General features: G+C 39.7%; 1 protein-coding gene across 1 annotated transcript in view; it reads left to right on the forward strand.

Annotated features, from left to right (window-relative positions):
* Positions 1-24,839, forward strand: part of LOC137657955 (uncharacterized) — an 89,805-nt gene that overhangs the window by 14,865 nt on the left and 50,101 nt on the right. The window contains exons 3-7 of the mRNA XM_068392675.1: positions 187-404; positions 4,153-4,276; positions 4,996-5,069; positions 10,358-10,443; positions 17,354-17,437. Coding sequence (XP_068248776.1) covers positions 187-404; positions 4,153-4,276; positions 4,996-5,069; positions 10,358-10,443; positions 17,354-17,437 — 586 coding nt within the window. The remainder of the gene's footprint in view (positions 1-186; positions 405-4,152; positions 4,277-4,995; positions 5,070-10,357; positions 10,444-17,353; positions 17,438-24,839) is intronic.

A 24,839-nucleotide genomic window follows, 5' to 3' on the forward strand; every position in this document is an offset into this window, starting at 1 on the left:
AAAGCGGTTACTCTGTGAGCTGGTTCCCCTGCTACCAGTCTGTAACTACTGACACCCAGTTATACACTTTAATAGCCGAGTTTCCAGCTTCCCTGAAATCATACTTCTATGAAAAGACTTGGATTTGTATACTGTATTTAGAAATACAAATTATTCATAAAATTTTTCATTTTTTATACTTTCCAGCAAGATGATGATAGAGAAAGAAGATCTTCAGAGCAAAATAAGTCAGAAAATCATGGAGCTTAATACATGGTCACAGGTTCTCCAGACATCTTCAGTGGAAGAAGCTAACGAACTGGTTTCCATGCTTCCTGAAACGCATACTTTATCTGAAGAGGAAACGGAAATTCTCCTGGAGTACAAGGACCTTTCCGAAATGGTTACAGCTTATTCTCATGTTGGTAAGTTTACTGCCATTGTGTATCTTAGTAATCCAAGATGGTGTCAACAAACACAGCCATGATTTTACAACACCAAAAATGTCTAGGAAAGCTTTTAACTGAAGTTTGGCAACAGAATCCACAAGCCTGTAGTATTTGTTCAGGATCATTGTGAAGCATAAAGGAGATTTACATGGTGACCAAAAGCAATGAATTGTGTATACTTATCACAGACTTCTTTTATTAGCTACATTACTACCCTTCGTCAAAAAGCTTGGATCATCTACAGTATTACGTGCCCTGCCAATTATTTCTTTATTAGTTTGGGACTTGAATATTTATTGTGTGAAATTACACATGGTGAATTGATGTTTATTCCTACATATAATGCAAATGTTTTACCTTTGATAGGAGTATGACTTCAGCGAAGCTACAAACAGCCATTGAGCTGCTCGAGGTAAACATAGTTGCCTGCCAGGTGGCGAGAAAGCCTGAGCTGTATTCACCTTGACTAAAACTGCTGGAGTGTACAGATGTATTTCCCAGTGTCCTCCTCTAGCTATTTTATTCTTTTACTTTTTCTTTCAGATTGATAAATGATCTTGTAGACAGTAGTGTCAAGGGATATTAATGGAAGAAGCCAAGGATATGAAGTGTTTTTTAATAATGAATTTTAGGACTTTTCTTTGTTATCTGCAGTTATCCCTCATACTTGGTTCCATTACTGTTCTATCCCTCATCTGTGTGCATGAGTGGGGCCATACAATGGCGACAATGTGAACCTAAGGAAGTTGGTTTTCCTTGGACATCAGTGGTACTTCACCGGAAGAAGAGTTCTTCAGACCCTGAGTGTGAAGGGAGGGCCACCGCCTTCCTTTTTCCTTCGTTGTCCACTGATTTCTGAAGGCCCATGGAATGTATCACTTGGCTGTGCTCTTATGCTCTCTCTCTTGATGCAACTTTGAGAAGAACAAGTAGAAGGTGTCTTTGAAGAAGTCCAGGAAAACTGATCATTAGGAGTCACGTGGGCATGGGTCCTACCATTATTCTCCTCTGTGGGAGAGGCAGTGCAGTACCAGTAACCTCCCTCTGTGAGTGAGTACTGAGAGGAGAAACATCAGCGCGTACAACACTATTCAGCTCAGGTTCAAGTCCTTCTCCATCTCTTCTCTCCAATTCGTGTTTCGCAGTTGGTATGACCTGCTTGTATGTCTTGTGAGGGCACTGCAGCTTTACTTCAAGAGAACTCGGTACTTCAGACCAGAGCAACAGAGGCTTCGTGAGACCATCAAGCTTGCTTAAATTGCTTCCGAAGGGCCTACAATGGAATCGTCAAGAGCAATAGCTCACGAAGTCGAGGGCACCAGTTCTACCTTAGCCTTCAAGAAGAAGGGGGGAATTTACAGGTACCAGACAAACTTCAACGCCCACTGCCTTCAGGATTATACCATCAATTCGCTGTATGCTATTACACTGGGACCTGTGATAGCTGCTCAGGTTGTGTAGTAAGCCTCAATCCCACTTGTGACATGAAGCATCTCGTCTAGGATAGAGGTTACGACCTAAATTTAGGAATGAAAGGGAAGGTCTAACCATTTTTCTCTTTTTCCCTTCCAAGGGATGCAGCAGTCATGGCATTTTGTTGCTGGACCAGACACTGGGTGCAGGTAAAGTATGTAACCAAATAAATTTTCATTACAATTTGAGTTGTACTTAGGTATATCCCCATTCTCCTGTTCAAGGGGGGGGGGATGGATGGGGTTTTTATTATTATTTTTATTATTACGCGCTAATCTAAAACCCTAGTTGGAAAAGCAAGATGCTATTAGCCGAAGGGCTCCAACCGGGAAAAGAGAGCCCAGGGAGGAAAGGAAATAAGGAAATGAATAAACTACATTAGAAGTAATTAACAATTAAAATGAAGTATTTCAAGAGCAGTAATATTAAAATGGATTTTTCATGCATAAACTATTAAAACTTCAAAAAACAAGAGGAAGAGAAATAATATAGAATAGTGTGCCTGAGTGTACCCTCAAGCAAGAGAACTGTACCCCAAAACAGTGAAAGACCATGGTACAGATGCTATGGCACTGCCCAAGAGTAGAGAACAATGGTTTTATTTTGGAGTGTGCTTCTCTTAGAAGAGCTGCTTACCATAGCTAAAGAGTCTCTTGTACCCTTACCAAGAGGAAAGTAGCCACTGAACAATTACAGTGCAGCAGTTAACCCCTTGAGCGAAGAAGAACTTTTTATTAATCTGTGTTGTCAGGGGTATGAGGACAGAGGAGAATGTGTAAAAAATAGGCCAGACTATTCTTTGTATGTGTAGGCAAAGGGAAAATGAGCTATAACCAGAGAAAAGGATCCAATGTAGTACTGTCTGGCCAGTCCAAGGACCCAATGACTAGTGGTAGTATCTCAGCAGGTGGCTGGTGCCGTGACACCTACTACCCATTTATCATAATGCCCTTGCATTCGAACTACATATCCTTTGGGATATACATTCTTCAGTGACTGCCCACATTTCTGGTAGGGACCTAGCCTAACACCTGCAACATCATGTCAATGTAGTTTTGAAGTAGACGGGATTCATAACTTCCCCCCTCTACCGAACCAAAGTACATTGACATTTCCTGGATTAGTTAAGCAGCTTCATTGGTTAAAAGGGACCTTCACCCTTTTAAAGATGAGTCTCCTATTAAAAGTCAATGGTTTGTATTAATTTGTAGGAACAAATCACAAATTTTAAAAGGTCAAGTGACCTTTGCTCAACCATACAATAATCAACCATTGTTTACCTTGTTTAAAGTTATTGCCCATTTCCAGTTTAGCTTAAGTTATGCTCTTATTAAAGGTCTCAGGTTTGTATACTTAGGAAAAATTAAAAATATTGTAAAATTTGTTATAAGTTTAATGAATGAAAGGGTTGTATATAAATAAATATTAAATTTTAATAGTAATTTATGTATTTCGTAGCAATACAAACCTGAGACGCTGAAATTAAATTTCCCAACTCAACCACCCCTCTCAGCACTAGGCCTAAAGTGGTTATTCTGTGAAAGGCCAGTTGGTGTTACTCTTCCTCTATCTGTTGTTAACCAAATACTGTGTAAATAATTCAAAGGTCGTTCTATCATCACTAAAGACACATTCCTAATTTAAAGGACTCAAGTTTGTATTTCTAGGGAAAAAAAATTACAGTGCTTTTGAATTTTTTTTATATCAACTAACATCAACTGTAATAATAAAAGATGGTTACTATACAGTAAATGTAGTGTCTTTTCAGCGAGATTTTGTTTTAGTTGATAGATTGTGACAATTAATTTTTAGAATAGATAAGGCCATTTATTTGAGGGGGATTAAGCATATTAACTTTAAGGTTTGATTATTACTGCCCAAAGTTTGTCATAAAGGTAACTACTATAAATGAATAAACTGCCTTTTAAGTGAATAAACTGCTTTCAAATGGGAGAATACAGTACAGTGTAACTTGAACTTTCTTGACTGGTAGCTCGTCTTTTATATAAAACTCCTAAAAAAAAAAATCTAACAATTTAACATAACACTATAGTCAATTTCTTTTAGCGAGGCATATTTACACCGACTCACAGCGGTGCCCTATTAGCTTGATTCTAACCAATCAGCGATCAGGAAACTTTTCCGAGCTAAAAGGGCACCATTGCGAGTTGGTGCAAATTTGCCTCGCTAAAAGAAATGGACTATAGTTATTACCTAAGTTATCACGCTCATTTGAACAATGTCGTTTCAGACTTCTGCCGTGCTTGTACAACAGACGAGGGAGATACACTCTTAGAGTTCTCTTCACCTTTCCCCGGTGAAACACGTTCCAAGTTTTCAGTTTGGTTGACCACCACTGAGAACAATGAATATGAGTAAGAATTTTCACTTGTTGGATTGTCAGAAGTTGTCACACCCTTTTATCTCTGATGATTTAAGTATTAATTGGTACACAAAATCAAATCTTGGTACTGTAGTAACACCTCCATATGAGAAGAAAGCCTTGTGAAGTCTCCTTACCTCTTTGATCTTATAAATATGTAAGAAAGTTGCCTTAAATAACACTTAAAGCAGCATGTATGTTCTCGGCATCTAATTGCATTATGTATGGGAAATTTACAATATGTAATATGAGAGTATTTTGTTACTGTTAAGCTCTGTGAAACATGTTGGGTATTATATGAATACTACTTTATTTTTCGCACTCACAAAATGCATGAATATAAGGTTTAGTAATTTAAGAATTTCAAGGTGTGTAATTCTATGCTTCACAAAAACTTTTGATTCTAAATTAGAAATTTGTCTCACAATAAACCAATGTGATACATCAGCCTTTTTCATGGTCTCCAGGAAGTGTAGAGAATCCTTAACCACTTCAAATAAAATTATCCTCAGTTAGTTGGACAATTGTGTCACTCCTGCACCCCTAAATCTTGGGCACCAGCTTGATGATAGTTAGTGCTATAATTCCAGTTGGTGCCAACACCAGAATACAAATCTTACACTCTTTTAGTTTGTTGTAATACTGTAATCCTTTTAGTTTGTTTGTGTTAGTACAAGCACTTCTGTAATAATGATTTTTCTCTTTCTACAGAATAAAGCATCATAATTTTCCGGACACCATTCCTGTGTCAGAAATACTCCAGGAGCAAATAGCAAGTGGGCGGGGTAAGTTATATTGCCTTCTTGAAATTACATGAATTAAAACCTTTCTGTGCAAGTGCTTTAATCATAACCTGTAGATTAGTCTAGTGACAAGGTTTAGAATGTAGGCGACATTTTCCTTTATAGCATACATAATGCTGTGGTTTTTGCCATTTTTTATTGCTGGTACAAGTAATCATTTACAGTATTCCATGTAGGGTGGTACTTGGATTGATTACTATTACAACCAAAGTGGCACTTCATTGTAATTTTTACGTGTTGGACTAATAAGTGTGCTTTGTCTTTTTAGAAAACAACGAAGACTGGTTTTATTATGTTTTAGATAGATATTTACTTATAATAGTTGTCTAAGTATTCCAGGTCATAAGATAGTCTCAAAAAAGTAAAGTTAACATTTTCATACTGAAAACAATCTTCATGCACTTTAAAGAAGTTTCCCTTTTACTTGGATTGAGTAGGCATCTGTCTCCATAATAGTGAAAATGGGCTATTCTCTTCATTATTTGAACTAGCTACAAATTGGAGGCTAGAAACTTTTAAGTTGTGGCATTGTATATAGAAAACTTATATTAAGAACCAATGCATTTGTTTCTGGACAAACTTTTTACAATACCATATGATAATCTGAATAGTTATGTATAGGTAGGATGGATCTGTTGACCTGGATACATTTATCAGTTAATTACCAGTGGCATAGGATCTACAAGTGTCCAGTGAAGAGGAGAATCCAAGAAAATTCATGGATAAGGTTATAATCTGTGCTTAATTGCACTTTCTAGCTGTTGAACAAAAGGAGAAGGATGCTTACTCACACAATATAGGTAACCCCAAACATCTGTAATGGTGTCAAAAGATGAGGGTGATGAATTTTACCACCTGCTTCTCAGATCGAGACACTATATGGCCCGTGGCTATAATAGGGCGAAATTAATGGAAATCCAGAAATGTATTGGTTAACTATATTTTTAAAATAAGTCATTGGGGACTTTAATGTTTCTATATTTAAAAGTATACTAATATCCAAATTCATTTTAAAAGAATCGTTATATTGGATACTTTAAGACTCAGATTTTGAAGAGTAAGCATACAGTAGCCAAAAGAGTGCACTTTGGTCACATTCCATTTATTTGTGCTAGTAGACAAAAAGCTGAGATTAAAGAGTTATTGAAACAATGGAGGCAGCATTTTGAAACGTCTTCTTAATGAAGAAAATAAAGATGACTTATAGGTTATTAGCATGGTAGAGGGATCAGTAGCAAACATATTAGTTGAAGAGATTTGAAAGGCTCTCAGGAAAGTGGAAAATGGGAAAGCTTCGAGACCATATAGACTAAGAAGTGAATTAAGTATCAGAGAACCTGTTATCCCTCATCTTCCCAGAATACTATACATAAAAATTGGATAAAGGAAGAGATAAGACGACAAGCTTCCCCTCACGGTTATGGTTTACAAAGAAAAAGTGGATAGGCTACAATTCATAACTGACAAGAAGTTTAAGACTTTTTGAGTATGCTTTGAAGATATCAGAGAGGTGCTTGAGGAAAGGCTAAAAAATATATTAAGAATTTTTAATTGTCAGTTTAGCTTCATGCCAAAGAGATTAACAAGTGAAACTATCTATTTTATAAAGTATTTAAATGAATATATGGAGACAGAAATACCAAGAAGACTCATCAAGTTGGTGATATTACTCTTTAATAACAGTAAACATTGTGTCAGGTGTATCAGAAAATGTAAAATAAATGTAGGTGTCATTTAAAGGTCACTAACTAGGCATAGTAATGGAGTAAGCAATAAGAGTATGGGGAAGGAGGACTCTTGGGAGCTTTTTCTTATGACTCGGTGTTAACAGCAAAAGCTGAGAGAGAATTTATGAAAATGTAAAGAGGAGTGAGGCCCTTGTGGGCTTACATAAGAGATATGAGCACACAACCCTGTTGCAAGTTAACATTGTTGAATGAGATAGAAAAGCCATGAGAAGAAAAGGAATGACTAATTCAGTGCAAATTATCTGAACTATGTGAGCTTTGATGTGGTGCGTCTGCCACAGTGTGTGGTGTGAGTGACTCTCCCTGTACATGAGCTGTACAGCTCATGGATACTTAAATGATGGGACATCTTTGAACATTTCTTGCCTATCCTTGCTTAATGGCCTACATTTTCCAGCATGTGGTATTCATCTTGAAGCAACATGCAACACATGGATAGCAGCAGCAGTCTAAATCACCTCCCAGCTCTCTCCACAAACTCCAGTATACCTTCCATTCCCAGCTCTTAATGTCCACGTTACGTAGCCTATCCAGTCTCGTTATGCCCTTTATAAGTCTCAAGACTTTAATTTCTGTTGCTTGTAGTTGACTTCTTGTCCCAGATGTTAGTGTCCAGGATTCATGGCCATGAGTTAAAATTGATCTTAAAATAGCAAGGTTCATTTTGGTCTTTCATTAGTGGGCAGAGCTGATACAGATTATTACTAAATTTCTGGATTCTGGGAGTTATTTTCAGATATAGGCTGTTTTGGTCATTAAATTCTACTCCCTAAGTACAGTATTTGAAATGTCTACACTGGTTTAAAGTCTGGACCTCTAATAATATATCTATGTTTCTTGGTATTCATGCTAGATTCATTATCTCTGTCTTCTCCATGTTGATTCTTATCCCATTCCATTGTACCCTTACCAAGAAGAAAGTATCCACTGATCAATTACAGTGCAGTAGTTAACCCCCGAGTAAAGAAGAATCTTTGTTATTTTAGTGTTGTCACTTGTATGAGGAAAGAGGAGAATTTGTAAAGAATAGGCCAGACTAATTTTGTGTATGTGTAGGCAAAGTAAAAAATGAGCTGTAAACAGGGAGAGGTCCAATGTAATGCAATCTAGACAGTCAAAGGACCCAATAACTCTAGCCATAGTATCTCCACTATTCCTTACATCTTCCCCTGGTCCCACCGTGCCTATATCCCTACACACCACATCCATACACCTCATCCACTGATGCCCCACACTCCTCCCCATCACTGGCATGTTTTTAGCTCTCTTAATTGGTACCACCTCCTCCTATCTCATTACATGACCATAGTATCTAATTTCAGATGAGATTCTTTACATTACATAGCATTGATCTTAAAATAGCAAGGTTCATTTTGGTCTTTCATTAGTGGGCAGAGCTGATACAGATTATTACTAAATTTCTGGATTCTGGGAGTTATTTTCAGATATAGGCTGTTTTGGTCATTAAATTCTACTCCCTAAGTACAGTATTTGAAATGTCTACACTGGTTTAAAGTCTGGACCTCTAATAATATATCTATGTTTCTTGGTATTCATGCTAGATTCATTATCTCTGTCTTCTCCATGTTGATTCTTATCCCATTCCATTGTACCCTTACCAAGAAGAAAGTATCCACTGATCAATTACAGTGCAGTAGTTAACCCCCGAGTAAAGAAGAATCTTTGTTATTTTAGTGTTGTCACTTGTATGAGGAAAGAGGAGAATTTGTAAAGAATAGGCCAGACTAATTTTGTGTATGTGTAGGCAAAGTAAAAAATGAGCTGTAAACAGGGAGAGGTCCAATGTAATGCAATCTAGACAGTCAAAGGACCCAATAACTCTAGCCATAGTATCTCCACTATTCCTTACATCTTCCCCTGGTCCCACCGTGCCTATATCCCTACACACCACATCCATACACCTCATCCACTGATGCCCCACACTCCTCCCCATCACTGGCATGTTTTTAGCTCTCTTAATTGGTACCACCTCCTCCTATCTCATTACATGACCATAGTATCTAATTTCAGATGAGATTCTTTACATTACATAGCATTGATCTTAAAATAGCAAGGTTCATTTTGGTCTTTCATTAGTGGGCAGAGCTGATACAGATTATTACTAAATTTCTGGATTCTGGGAGTTATTTTCAGATATAGGCTGTTTTGGTCATTAAATTCTACTCCCTAAGTACAGTATTTGAAATGTCTACACTGGTTTAAAGTCTGGACCTCTAATAATATATCTATGTTTCTTGGTATTCATGCTAGATTCATTATCTCTGTCTTCTCCATGTTGATTCTTATCCCATTCCATTGTACCCTTACCAAGAAGAAAGTATCCACTGATCAATTACAGTGCAGTAGTTAACCCCCGAGTAAAGAAGAATCTTTGTTATTTTAGTGTTGTCACTTGTATGAGGAAAGAGGAGAATTTGTAAAGAATAGGCCAGACTAATTTTGTGTATGTGTAGGCAAAGTAAAAAATGAGCTGTAAACAGGGAGAGGTCCAATGTAATGCAATCTAGACAGTCAAAGGACCCAATAACTCTAGCCATAGTATCTCCACTATTCCTTACATCTTCCCCTGGTCCCACCGTGCCTATATCCCTACACACCACATCCATACACCTCATCCACTGATGCCCCACACTCCTCCCCATCACTGGCATGTTTTTAGCTCTCTTAATTGGTACCACCTCCTCCTATCTCATTACATGACCATAGTATCTAATTTCAGATGAGATTCTTTACATTACATATACCACACATTCTTCTTAAATCTTGACTCTCCCTCCTTCCAAGTAGTGATATTCCAGCATTCTGTCTCACCATCCTTATCTTGGCTCTTTTCTAAAGTCCCTCCTCTCTCCTTAAGTCACCAAGTTTCTGCCCCATATAATAGTACAGGCCTGATAATTGTCCTAAAAATTGTCTAAAATTTGCCATGCTGCTTTCACTCTGTCTCAATGCTTTCTCAGTATCCCTCCTTGTTATTATTGATCCCAAATAGTTACACTCATTGTTCTGCTTCAGCACTGTTCCATCTTCCACTTGACTGCTTACTTCTTCATGTCCTCCTCTACTACTAAATATTTGTTCTCTTTCTAATATTCACTTTTAATCCTTCCCTTCCTTGGGATCTTTTCCATGTAGTTCTGTGTTTCGTATAATGACTAAATTACCTGAAAACATCAGTTATCATAATTCTTTGTTTGTTCCTTAGTTCAGATGTCAAATTGTCTATAATGACGAGGAACAATAATGGACTCGGAGCTTATCCGTTATAGAGGCCAACCCTAAGGGAATGCCCCTGTCTCTCCATATTTTGTCTTTACAGAGGTTCTTTCCCCCTCATACATCATTACCAACTTATCTGGGAATATTCTCTTTCTCAGGTACCAATAAACTAACCTTGGTACCTTGTCATACATCTTTTTAAGATCCACAAAACATGTAAACTTTCCTAAAATTAGTTATAGTATAGCAATGTTTTTATTGATTTCACTTTTTATTTTTTAGATGATGGTATCAAGAGGTTTAGCACAGTTGTTAAACAGTACCTGTGGCCACTTTTCCACCGCGAATATCAAGCATTTAAATTTCATGTATGTATCAAGAAGACATTAAATATTTTACTGTAGCTTAGTAATAGTGTCACAAAGTATTTTGGTACTAATTTTTGAAGACTGTTGGTTCTATGCTAAAAAAAGCTCATTTTAAAAAGAATTATATACCGGTAGATATTTTTATGACTTAAAGGTTGAAAGAATTGTTAAAGTTGATATATAACCATGAAGGGAAACTTTCTTTTTAAATATTTAACTTAGCCGGTGAATATATAATAGCTGCAACTCTGTTGCTCGACAGACACATACAGTAAAAAACTCGCCAGCGATCGCTATACAGGTTGCGGGTGTGCCCACCAGCGCGAACTGTCGGCCAGATACCACTCTCGATGTAAACAAAGACTCAATTTCTTCTCTGTCGACGTGTCGACAAGACGTACTTTTACTCGCTGTAGAACCTGGAGTTTTCTCAACATATTTGGTGAAGTACTTCATTTTGGTTTGAGCTTTCGCTGTGCAGGTGTTTTATCTTCATCTTAAATCTTGAACTCTTTTTTGGATAGATTGAATTTTTGATGACAAAGAGAGTATGGACTTTCTTTGACTTTTAAATGGCCGACCCTTCCCTTAGACGGAAGTGTGTTTAGGCTTTTAGCAATTATCTTATCACGTTATAAATTAATTATAGATTTTCCTCTATATATTTTATATCTCACCGCCTTTATTAGGCCTCTTCGATTAACTTTCCATTTATAATAAAAAAAAAAAAAAAAAAAGATTTTAATGATTTGTTTATATGCGACCTTTCCTGAGAGTAGGCGGTCCTAACTTGGAAACCGAAGTTAAACAACGTTGAGCCCTTTCAATCGTAAATAGCTTTTAAAGAGCTAATGATTTAAAACTTTTTAAATGAATATTTTTAAAAAATATTTTATGAAAGATTTTCTTTGAATAGTCTTCGTACTGTTTTCAAAGATGAACTAACGTTTAGTTTATTTATGCTACGCAGTTTGCGCTCTATCGTTACGATAGAGAGAGAGAGTATCACGGTTTCACTTTGCAGAAAGAGTAAATCGATTCTGACGTTTTGTTCATTCTTCTTTCAAAGCTTAAATGTTTTAAATTCTATTTTAAAGGAACTTTTTAATTGAAAAACCTTTCAGTTTTTTCCTTTGGTCAAATAACATGTTTTTTTGACGAAACGTAATTGGGCTCTTCTCTTAGGTGCGAAATCAAGAGAGAGAGAGAGAGAGAGATAGAGGGAGAGAGAGGAGAGAAAACGTTCCGTTCAAGCGGGTAACGTTGTTCTCGAGTTACTCTCGTCCCTAGTCTCTGTACGGGGAGAAAGGATAAAACTTTTTTAGTTTTATTCTCGTCCCCAGGCAATGTACGGTGAGAGATTGAAAACGTAGTTTTGAATGAACTAGTGTTTAGTCTCTTCCCCTGCCACTGATTTTTTTATCTTAAAAGATGTTTACTGTTTTTTGCTGGTATTAATGTGCTTGCATTATACGACTGATTTCGCATTTACTACCTTTTGATGAGGGTAGAATTGCGTGCTTCCGGTAGAAATCAGTTAAAGTTTCGATTTCAGTGAAATAAGTGCAAAACAGAAAATCGTAGTGATAAAGTGATATTGCGCAAAGTGTTACAGTGTTGCGTAACCGAGGGTTCGTCTGTTCGTGCCTGTCGTTCACCTAGTCCGGGACCTCTTGCAAGCTCCCAAGCCCAGCGGAGGAGTAATGTCGTACGACTTATGGGTTCGAGAGGCCTTGATCAGCGAACAGACATTCCCTCTATGGTATCGGGTGTATCTTACCAAGATCTCCCCTACCATAAGGCGAGAGAGACAATTTTCTCCTCGTCATCCGAAGGCTTTTCGCATAAGAAACCTGAAACAAGGTTTTGAGGCCCTTAAGCGAAAGTCAGTCCTTTCAGGACAGGTCCAGCGTCCTGGTTGTAGCCATTAGGACAGCTCTGACCCTATGCAGTCATCGGAAAACTGCTCGCCGCCTAACAAAAGCGTAACACAGACTCCGAGAGTCTTTTTGTTGGCAAGGTTTTGCGGTCACAGACGTTACCCTCGTCTCTTACCACAACCATTTCCGTTGATCCTAAATGGGTTGTACGGCAAGACATGCAGAATAAGCTTGCCTCCCTTATGGAAGACTATTCTGCCGATTAGTCCGTTGAGCCTAGCCGTTTATCTCATCGAGATCCTGGCTTTCAGCCAACCTAACGTTCCTTTGTGCGTCCTGGTGACGTTGGCGTAGCTAAGTCACGTCAGTCAGGTTGTTTAGAACCACACTCGATGCGGTCTCGTGTGGATTTTCAGCCACATTTGGACGTTAGGCCACTTGCTGATGCTCCTGTTGACGTTCAGGACGTTCACTAACAAACGGAGTTGACTTGTTTTGACGCTGTGCGTCAACCTCCGCATTCTAGAGTTGTTTTGACTGCTCAATCTAGGCGGTCAAAGCAGTCTCGAGTGGACGCTGTGCGTCCTCACGCACCTGTTGTTGTTGACAGTTCACAGACTGTCAAGCAGTTACATGACGTTGCGTCCTGGTCTCTCGCACCTGTTGTTGTTGACAGTTCACAGACTGTCAAGCAGTTACATGACGTTGCGTCCTGGTCCGCTACTAATGCACCAGTGCGTGTGGACTCTGCTTGTAAAGCATTGCCACCACGGTAGGTCTCTCCCTTGCTTGAGACTCAGCTATTATCGGACAAGGTTCCTTTAGATGAGGAAGTTGCTGTTCCCCCTCCTACTGATATTCCCTTGAGGACTCTGTCAGACGGAGAGGAGCCTAAAGCTGCTTAGCCCTCTATGGACTTTAAATAAATCATGCTGATTTTTAAGGATCTTTGTCCGGATCTTTTTGTAACTGCTGCTCCTCGTTCGCCTAAACGTCAGAGCTTACACTAGGCCTAGCTACTTCGAAGCCGTTGTTTTATAAGCGCGTGCTCTCTCGCTCTCCTAGAGAGCTTTACGTTTGCTAGGCGACTGGTTTATCACCAGGAGGAGTTTGGGGGATACAGCCTTTGCTTTCCCTTCTTTTAAACTGGCTTATAGAGCGAGAGTCTGATATGACACGAGAGAAGTTCTCGGCTTGGGAGTTCCTGCCTCTGCCCAGATAGACTTCTCAAATCTCGTAGACTCTCCCTGGCGCCTGGCCAGGAGACGCTCCAAGATTTTACAGGTCAACTTCACAGCTGTTTTCGAGCCTTTGAAGTTTTGCTGTACAATTATGTCATGCATAAACAAGGCTTTCAGGGATGGCTCCAATGATCTGACAGCCACGTTCTCTGCAGGGACAAGTCCCTCAGGGATGGCTCCATGATTTGGCAGCCATGTTCACTGCAGGAGTACGTAAGAGGCAAGTGCGCTCAATGTGTTCATTGTCAAGACAAACTTCGCGATGAAGTCTACCAGGCTGTCTTGACAGCATTTATGGAAGGCGACTGGATGGTCTCTCTCGACCTTCAGGAGGCATACTTCCACATTCCTATACACCCGGATTCCCAACCGTTTCTGAGGTTTGTTTACAGGAATGTGGGGTACCATTTTCGAGCTATCGGAGATCAGAGCCTCCCTGTACTTGGACGACTGGCTTCTCAGAGCCTCTTCCAGTCATCGCTGTCTGAAGGATCTCAATTGGACTCTAGATCTGGCCAAGGAATTGGGACTCCTAGTCAATTTGGAAAAGTCACAGCTGGTCCCATCCCAAACTATTCTGTATTTAGGGATGGAGATTCACAGTCAAGTTTTTCGGGCTTTTCCGTCGGCCCCCAGAATAGATCAAGCCCTGCTCTCCATCCAGAAGATGCTGAAGAAAGAACGCTGCTCAGTCAGGCTGTGGATGAGTCTGGTAGGGACGCTGTCATCCCTGGAGCAATTTGTCTCGCTAGGAAGGCTACACCTCCGTCCTCTTCAATTCCATCTGGCTTTTCACTGGAAAAAGGACAAGACGCTAGAGGCGGTCTCGATCCCGATTTCCGAAAAGATAAAGTCTTGTCTGACTTGGTGGAAGGACAATATCAGCCTACGAGAGGGTCTTCCCCTGGCAGTTCAGATACCCAACCACGTTCTCTTCTCGGACGCATCGGACTTGGGCTGGGGCGCGACGCTGGACGGTCGGGAATGCTCAGGTCTGTGGAACTCGAGTCAGAGGAGCATGCATATCATCAGCAAGGAGCTTTTGGCGGTTCATCTGGCCTTGATAAGCTTCGAGAATCTCCTTCGAGGCAAGGTGGTGGAGGTAAACTCGGACAACACCACGGCCTTGGCGTACATTTCCAAACAGGGAGGTACCCACTCACTGACTTTGTACGAGATCGCAAGGGACCTGCTCATCTGATCAAAAGATCGAGGCATCTCCCTAGTAACGAGGTTCATCCAGGGCGACTTGAACGTCCTAGCAGATTGTCTCAGTCGGAAAGGTCAAGTAATTCCAATCGAATGGACCCTCCACAAGGATGTGTGCAAGAGACTTTGGGCGACTTGGGGTCAACCCACCATAGATCTCTTTGCAACCTCGCTGACCAAGAGGCTTCCAATCTATTGCTATCCAGTCCCGGACCCAGCAGCAATACATATAGATGCCTTCCTCCTAGATTGGTCACATCTAGATCTTTACGCATTCCCACCATTCAAGATTGTCAACAAGGTACTGCAGAAATTCGCCTCTCACGAAGGGACAAGGTTGACGTTAGTTGCTCCCCTCTGGCCCGCGAGAGAATGGTTCACCGAGGTACTTCGATGGCTAGTAGACGTTCCCAGAAGTCTTCCTCTAAGAGTAGACCTTCTACGTCAACCACACGTAAAGAAGGTACACCAAAGCCTCCACGCTCTTCATCTGACTGCCTTCAGACTATCGAAAGACTCTCGAGAGCTAGAGGCTTTTCGAAGGAGGCAGCCAGTGCGATTGCTAGAGCAAGGAGAGCGTCTACCATTAGAGTCTACCAATCGAAGTGGGAAGTCTTCTGAGACTGGTGCAAGTCAATTTCCGTATCCTCGACCAGTACCTCTGTAGCCCAAATAGCTGATTTTCTCTTATACCTGAGAAAAGTACGATCCCTTTCAGCTCCTACTATCAAGGGCTACAGAAGCATGTTGGCCTCGGTCTTCCGGCATAGAGGCTTAGATCTTTCCAACAATAAAGATCTGCAAGACCTCCTTAAGTCTTTCGAGACCTCTAAGGAGCGTCGTTTGGCTACTCCTGGGTGGAATTTAGACGTGGTCCTAAGATTCCTCATGTCAGACAGGTTTGAGCCTTTGCAGTCAGCCTCTCTGAAAGATCTCATTCTTAAGACTTTTCCTGGTATGCTTAGCCTCGGCTAAAAGAGTCAGTGAGATTCATGCCTTCAGCAAGAACATCGGGTTTTCGTCAGAAAAAGCTACTTGTTCTCTGCAACTTGGTTTCCTAGCCAAAAATGAGCTACCTTCTCGTCCTTGGCCTAAATCTTTCGATATTCCTAGATTATCAGAGATCGTAGGCAATGAACTAGAAAGAGTCTTATGCCCTGTTAGAGCTCTTAAGTTCTACTTAGCTCGTACTAAACCTTTACGAGGCCAATCTGAAGCGTTATGGTGTTCGGTTAAGAAACCATCCTTGCCTATGTCAAAGAATGCTTTGTTATGTTTTATCAGATTGTTAATACGAGAAGCTCATTCACACTTGAGTGAGGAAGACCGATCTTTGCTTAAGGTTAAGACGCACGAGGTTAGAGCTGTAGCAACTTCCGTGGCCTTTAAGCAAAATAGATCTCTGCAAAGTATAATGGACGCAACCTATTGGAGAAGCAAGTCAGTGTTCGCGTCATTTTACTTGAAAGATGTCCAGTCTCTTTACGAGAACTGCTACACACTGGGACCATTCGTAGCAGCGAGTGCAGTAGTGGGTGAGGGCTCAACCACTACAATTCCCTAATTCCATATCCTTTTAATCTGTCTCTTGAAATGTTTTAATGTTTTTATGGGTTGTCCGGAAGGCTAAGAAGCCTTTCGCATCCTGGTTGATTTGGCGGGTGGTCAAAGTCATTTCTTGAGAGCGCCCAGATTAGGGGTTTGATGAGGTCCTGTTGTATGGGTTGCAGCCCTTGATACTTCAGCTCCTGGGGGTCTGTCAGCATCCTAAGAGGATCGCTGGGCTCTGTAAGGAAGACGTACTTACAAGGCAGAGTAATCGTCTAAGTCGACTTCCTTACCAGGTACCTCTTTATTTTGGTTTTGTTATATTGATAACTGCCAAAATGAAATAAAAAAACTCTTAGCTTATACGATGTAAACATATTTAACTCTGGTCTCTACCCACCTCCTTGGGTGTGAATCAGCTATTATATATTCACCGGCTAAGTTAAATATTTAAAAATGATATTTTAATTATAAAATAAATTTTTGAATATACTTACCCGGTGAATATATAAATTAAACTACCCTCCCTTCCTCCCCAATAGAGACGCAGTGGGATGAGAAGAAATTGAGTCTTTGTTTACATCGAGAGTGGTATCTGGCCGACAGTTGGCGCTGGTGGGCACACCCGCAACCTGTATAGCGATCGCTGGCGAGTTTTTTACTGTATGTGTCTGTCGAGGAACAGAGTTGCAGCTATTATATATTCACCGGGTAAGTATATTCAAAAATTTATTTTATAACTAAAATATCATATTTCACATGTTCATAAATCTTAGGGAGATTTTTTAGCTGAATACTTCAATATGCAAAGCAAGTAGAGAGATTTTCACTGGTGAGAATTTTCATCATGTATGTCAGCATGCCATTATCATCTTTATTTGTCAAGCAAAAGATTTAGAATACAGTAGTATTTATGAAGTATGTTGTATTAGTAACCAGTCACTCTTCCCCTTCATAAGAAAATTAGTGTGTTGTGTCATAATGAGATTTATTTAGCATAAAATTATATACTTGTATACTTTCCTATTTCAGAAAAGTGATTGTCTGTCACAGAGCAACCATGTGTACCGCTTTAAAGATTGTACGCTGATGTCCTTCACTGTACCATTAGAAAAGGTAAGTGCTGTATGAATGATGTACAATAGTAAGTTTTTCAATTTTAGTGTTTGCTGAGAGCTTCAGTCGCACCCAAAATTACTGATGGATTAGGATCTGCTAAGTATTGATAGCTTACAGTATATTCCGAATTTGTTCCAACATAACGTACAAACCCTCATCCTTTAGTTAGGGAGATTAATTCGGCGTGAGCTGGAATTGGTTGTTGAAATGGATAACAAGCAGTTATCTGACCGGAGTGGGTGTAGAGCAGAGACCTGGCCCCCCCTTTCAGTTGGTTCTCTCTCCATCTTTGCTTCGACCATTGTGCCATTCACATGTGTTCGCAGCGCTCTTTCAAACTGCTTTCTCTTACAATGTTTGGTATGGTACGGTAATGCCTCACAACACAAAATTAATTGGTTCCGTAGTGGTTTTCATAACGTGATTTTTTTCGTCTTGTGAGTCGCCTTTTACATGTAAATAGCCTAATTTGTTCCAGACCTTATAAAAACACCACATTAAATGATTGTAAAAAGGATACACTTCACTATACAATGCTCAATGAATGACTAAATTTTAGATAATTCAATAATAACTTGATCTTTGGTTATCTGTAAAAGAAAAGTATAATTAGAGCAAACAGTAAAATACAGTAACAAAAATGTGAAACCTTTCCTTTGGAGTGAGGCGATGTCTGAGAGCGAAGTGGCAGGGCGGTAGAGGAAGATAACAAATGGCAGAAAACGTTAACAAGTGGCAGAAAACATAAACACTTAACTTTACCGAACAGATTAATGAATGACAGAAAACATTAACACTTAATTTTAGGAAGCACATTAACAAATGGCATGAAATATTAACTTAACTTTACAATACTTGCCTTTTTCTAAGTTTGTTTTTCTTTTTTGACTTTACATTTTGTATTTTCTAAATTACATTTTGTATTTTCTAAATTTAATTACGTATTTTCTTCATCACTGCCACTTTTCTTTCGTTTTTTTATCTTGTGCTTGGTTTGTTTGTACCGAAGGCCTTATTTTTAAAAAAATCATCCAAAGAAGCTTGTTTCTTTCTACTTCTGAAAATTTTCCTGAAATTATTCTGTATTGTTCCTATCGTAGAGGGATCTTGGCCATATTTCTTAGCGATCACACTTAACCACATGCCAGCCTCGTATATCTTGATTATTTCCATCTTTGTCTCCATAGAAAGGATCATCCATCCTCTATCTGCACATCAGCAACTTCCTTGGGACCCATGGCTAATAGAGTAAAATAACATAATATCGCAACACTATACAGCACAATAGTCACGAATGTGAAATCGCAAACACAAAGTTTATGCGTATGATAGTGCTGACGACACAAAATGGCTGAGGAACGCCAATGCGTAGATGCATGATGGGATACAGTACAGTAGATGCTGACCAATTGGAGAGCAGGATCTTATAGTGGTAACTAGCATCTGAGTAGGGAGATAACCAATGGGACTGCGGGAGGATGGAGGCAAGTTTACGGGCTGGCGCCACGTGAATTTTAAAATCAGTCTCGGACACGGTCAGGGTCTTGCACAGTACTTCCTTTCGTTGCCCGAAACATTTTTCGTGATAACAAGTAAAATTCTTCGCATCTCGCTTCACAGAGTGAAAATTTTGTAGCAGATTCTTTTGTGTCGAGAGGTATGACTGTAACGTGGAATAGAATCAGGAAATTCATGTTGGCTGGGGGAAGGGTGGACGCTGCAATTCCTTCATGGAGAAGACAGATGTACCGTAGATCCACACTTCCCTGTGCTTTGTGTAAGGGGCATGTCTGTTCACAGACATCCCCTAGTGACGAGTGTCGATTGTGGCCTCTAGTGCAGTGGCAGCCTTATGCTCTGAAGGGGAAGAAGCGCATAAAGCATTTGTCGGGGTCAGACCAGGCACTGCCCAAGAAGATATTGGCTAAGGCTGCTGCTGGCTCTTCGTGGAGAGAGTCTGCTGCTAACGCCCTTGTGCTTATGTCCCTGGATCGGTCTCCAGGAAGTAAGACACTGGTCAGGAGAGCGCGGTTCGACATCAGCTTCCTTTTCAGCTTTGCTATTGTACTGGAATCCCTGAGTATTTGCTGCTCCCCTCTAGAGGCTGAAGAACTTCTGACTTGACAGTGCAGGCTGTTGACAATGAGTTTGACCTAAGGAAGGCTTGGGTTTCTGTAGGTTTTACAGGTAGGCCCTCCATGACTGTTTTGATGTAGGTAGTAGTCAAGGTTACCTCTACCCCAATTCTCCCTGTGTAGGTTTGTTATATTGTGGCTCCTGTGGCGCCAGTGGAGTTGTGAAGGGCATAGTGGATACCCTGGTGTCATAGAGTCCAGAGGTCAGTAAGTCAAGCGTGGTTGTATCTGGCCTGGCCGGCAAGGCCCTGGTCCCAAGCAAGACAATGATAAAGTTAAAGAGAAAGGTAGGAGTATTATTATTATTATCATCAGATAACCCATAACCCTAGTTGGAAAAGCAAGATGCTACAACCCAAGTTCTCCAACAGGGAAAAACAGCCTAGTGAGGAAAGGAAACAAGCAGCTATAGGAGAAGTAATGATCAATTAAAATAAAACACCACAAGAACAGCAACAACACCAAGACAGATTCCACATGTATAAACTATAAAAACTCCAAAAAAAACAAGAGGAAGAGAAATAAGATTGAATAGTGTACCTGAGTGTACCCTCAAGCAAGAGAACTCTACCTAAGACAGTGGAAGACCATGGTACAGAGGCTTTAGCACTACCCAAGACTAGAGAACAATACTGTTTGATTTTGGAGTGTCCTACTAGAAGAGCCACTTACCATAGCTAGAGAGTCTCTTCTACCCTTACCAAGAGGAAAGTAGCCACTAAACAATTACAGTGCAGTTCATAACCCCTTAAGTGAAGAATTGTTTGGTAATCTCAGTATTATTATTATTATTATTATTATTATTATTATTATTATTACTAGCCAAGCTACAACCCTAGTTGGAAAAGCAAGATGCTATAAGCCCAAGGGCTCCAATAGGGAAAAATAGCCTAGTGAGGAAAGGAAATAAATAAATGATGAGAATAAATTACCAATACATCTATTTTTGGGTGAGATAGCCATGTCGTCCTGATGGAAGGTTCCTTTAAGTAGCTTCCTTGGGTATATTTGACTACAGTGATATTCCCAGAGAATTTAACTTAAGGTCTCCAGAATTCTAACTTCTGGCGCGAATATCCTTAAAGTTTCCTTTAAGGATATCGCATATTAGGGGACATATTCTTGACACGCCACATAGCAATCTGCACCCCGCACAGCGTTTACGCTTCGAGGGGGAAAAGTGGCAAAATAAAAGAGGAGCTGTTAATAAGGTTCCCTTCCTAAGTTACTGTTTGAGTACCTAGATGGCGCCATCATCGCCGCCATCTTTATTCCTTGTAGCATTGAGCAGGTGCTACAGATACAGTAGTATTGGGAGTGATCCTGCCAAGGCCTTTCATGGAAAGGAGGTCGAGTCCATCAGGACGACATGGCTATCTCACCCAAAAATAGATTTTTCTCCGTTTTTTGGGCTCAGGCCATGTCGTCCTGATGGAAGTTTACCAGAGCATTAATGTATCTGTGGATTTTCCAATAGTGCCTTAACCTCAAGACAATATTTCCTTGGTCGCTTTAGACCTTAGAGACCTATGACGTTACCGTAATACGTCATTGCTTCTAATCATGAACATGTTAGTGCTTCCTGCCTCCTACAGGGAAGAGTCATACTAGACTCAGGAAAAAGTTTTGAAGTTTGCATATTTCATATGACCAACCTAGCAACAAAAAGGGCGTACAGGTCTCACTGTATACCCCACCAGCCGAAGTTTCTATTTTCAAAACGAACAAAGGGTTACCTAAGTCCTAGGGTATATTACAACTACGGCGATATTCCCAGAGAATTTACCTTAAGGTATCCAGAATTCTAACTCCTGGAGCGAATATCCCTAATGAAAGTACCAGGGATATCGCGAAATATCAGAGGACGTATTCTTGACACGCCACATGGCAATCTGCACCCTGAACAGAGATAACACTTCGAAGGGGTCAATTGGCAAGAAAACGAAAACGAGAAAGAAAAAGGAGAGCCGTTTGCAAGGCTCTCTCTTCTCCCGTTTCGTAAGCGTGCATTGCGCCGATTCTGGCGCCATTTGTATTCCTTGCAGCGATACACGAGGTGCTACAGATACTGTATGTAGGGAGGGGTCCTACAGTCCTTTCATAGAAAGGGAAGGGCGGGTCCATCAGGACGACATGGCTATCTCACCCAAAAATAGATTTTTCGCTTCGCTCAAAATCCGTTTTTTGGGCTCAAGCCATGTCGTCCTAATGGAAGTATACCAGAGCATTACTGTATCTGGATTCTCAGAACGTGCCGTACTCCCCGGAGGTATTTCCCCAGTCGACTAGACCTAGAGACCTAAGATGTTACCGTTATACATCTTTTCAACTAACCATAAACCATGTTAGAGCTTCCTGCCCCCTACAGGGAAGAGTCCTACTAGACTCTGGAAAAGTCTCGAAGAGTACATATACAGTGATGCCTCAGGATACGAAAGTAATCCGTTCAGGATGCGGTTTCGTATCCTGATATTTTAGTATCCTGAGTCGCGTTTTACATGTAAATAGCCTAATCCGTTCCAAGCCTTACAAAAAGTCACCTTTTCTTTCATAAACACGCTAAACTGTAGTAATAAACATGCAATGCAGCCATTTCTATCATTCAATAATTAACACAACCGTTAAAAACAGCCTAATCCATTCCAGAAACCACTATGAGATTATTCAATAATGTAGTTATAGCCAAGTTATCCCCCCCAAGCCCAAAGAAAACGGTCCGTTTTCTTTACTACTGTATAAAAGTTACGGTACTGTATGTACGTAAAGCATTTAGATCATTGAAGGTGTATTGTTACCTGTACGTACACCTAAATTAAGGATTGATACCTGTACACTCTGAAAAAAAGGTTACAGTTAATTAGTGTAACATAAAAGTTGAAACTTACCTTTTGATTGAGACAATGTCCGATAGCGAAATCGCGGCAGAGGAGGATAGCATAAGGCAGAAAACGTAACAAGTAACAGACTACGTACAGTAATTTACACACTTAACACATTAACACTTAAACTTTACGAAATAAAAAAATGGCAGAAATAATTAACACTTAACATTACGTATGGAAAACTATAAAATGAAAGAAAAAATTACTTTAACAATCAATGGTAACATAAAACTTAAAATTGAATTTTTTTTTTTTTGCTTTTTTATAACTTTACGTTTTTCATATTTTCTAAATCTCTTCTACTTCTTCATCACTTTCTTTTTTCTGTTTCTTTTCTTTACTTTCACCTTCTACTTCTTCATCACTTTTTTTTCTGTTTCTTTTCTTTACTTTTACCTTCTAATTCTTCACCCCTTCCTCTTTTCTGTTTCTTTTCTTCACTTTCACCTTCGTCTTGGCCTACTAATACCGCTGGCCTCTTTAATAAGAAACTATCCATTGAAGCTTGTTTCTGCCTACTTTTCAACACATTTCTAAAATGCGTTAGGCAACATTCTTGGGACCCATGGCTACAGTAATACGTAATATAATACACTACATAACGTTATATACAGTCTATGTATAGTTAACACTAATACAGTACAGTGCACAGTAACAAATGTTTATTAACGATAACACGTGGCGTATGAATGTACTCTATATTAACACTAAGTCAAACAAGCGAAAGCACACAATGTCTATTAACGATACCGCGGTCGGAACGAAAAGAGAGAGAGAGAGATGAACGCCCGTGCGTAGGCAAGCTGGGATAGTTGCCGACCAATAGGAAAGCAGGATCTTATGGCGTCAGCTAGCGTCTGAGTAGGGAGATAACCAATGGGTGAGCGGGAGGCTGTAAGTGAGTCTACCCAAGTTCAAAGTCTGGCGGCACGCGCTTTTTAAAATTACTCTCGGCGAAGAGTTGGGATCTCGTAAGGTTTTCGTATCCTGAAATTTTATCCGTATCCTGGGGCATAAAAATCTTCGAATCACTTTTCGCATCCTGAATTTTTCGTAAGCAGAAACTTTCGTATCCAGAGGTATCACTGTACCTATGTATGAATACCAGGCAAGCCAATATAGTGGTCTCTCCCTATATTAAGTAAAGCATAGTTTGTAAAGAACCACTGCGTCAATATGAAATATCGACCAGTTCTCCGCTCAATGCTTGTATTGGACAAAGGTTTATATCCGCATAGGAGGAAACTTGTAAATCCGCCACCGTCTCCTTATGGGATGGAGTCCTCCCGCTAAGGGAAAGCATAAACCAATGCAACATTAGCTTGCATAAAGGAACAATCTATTAGAATTATCCCCGATAAATATACATAGAATGAATGCTCAATTATACCAATAAATTGACACAGGTGAAGGAGACGCAAGGTTCTCAAGAACAAGTTAATTGACAGACAATAAATAGACAGGTTAACAACAATTATATATATATATATATATATATATATATATATATATATATATATATATATATATATATATATATATATATATATATATATATATATATATATATATATATATATATATATATATATATATATATATATATATATATATATATATATATATATATATATATATATATAAGAAGAGGATAACCAAAACTTTAAGCATAAGTATGATAGTAAACAGAAACTTGTTTATCTGAAAGAAAAACATTAGTGCCACTTTTAACATACCGAGGTATCAAAGTCATAAAAGTCTGTATTACTAATCAGTCACATTAGCGTTAAAAAAGCTCGGCACACATGTCTGCACTTATGCTAGGTTCACCTTTGGAAGTGGAACAGTCAACGTGGGCAACTCAGTGCCCTCACTTAGTTTGTAGCACAGTATGTAACTACACACTCACCCTGGAATTAATCGTCCCAATTAAAACCACTGTTCCTCACAGAGTTAAACAGCAGGGTTAACGACGCAACCCACTGCTACCACAGATCTCTTTAGTTGCTCCACTTGCTTCGCATAGTGGCGAAAGAACACTCTGGAAGACTTCCGGCCAGTGTATGAACGAAGATGTTCAAAATCCATACAATTAAAGAAATTTAAGGATGAGACAACTTTCCTCGGATCGTGACCTGCGGGTGTACTGTCAGGATCCTCTCTGCGAATAAGATATGTGATTTTCGCCCTGAGTTGACTCAGTGATAAATTTGAGCCTGATGTTTCTCCCCTGAATAGTTGACCACCCTTGAAGTCTGAAGTTCTACGAAGATAGACCTTTAGGCATTCTACTGGACATAGAGATGCATCTTCTTTCAGAGGGCAGATTCTCCAGGGACCCCACCTGTTGGTGTGTAACTCATTCTTGGCGAGAAACGTAGG

Source organism: Palaemon carinicauda, chromosome 18 (genome assembly GCF_036898095.1).
Source record: "Palaemon carinicauda isolate YSFRI2023 chromosome 18, ASM3689809v2, whole genome shotgun sequence".
Lineage (NCBI taxonomy): Eukaryota > Metazoa > Arthropoda > Malacostraca > Decapoda > Palaemonidae > Palaemon > Palaemon carinicauda.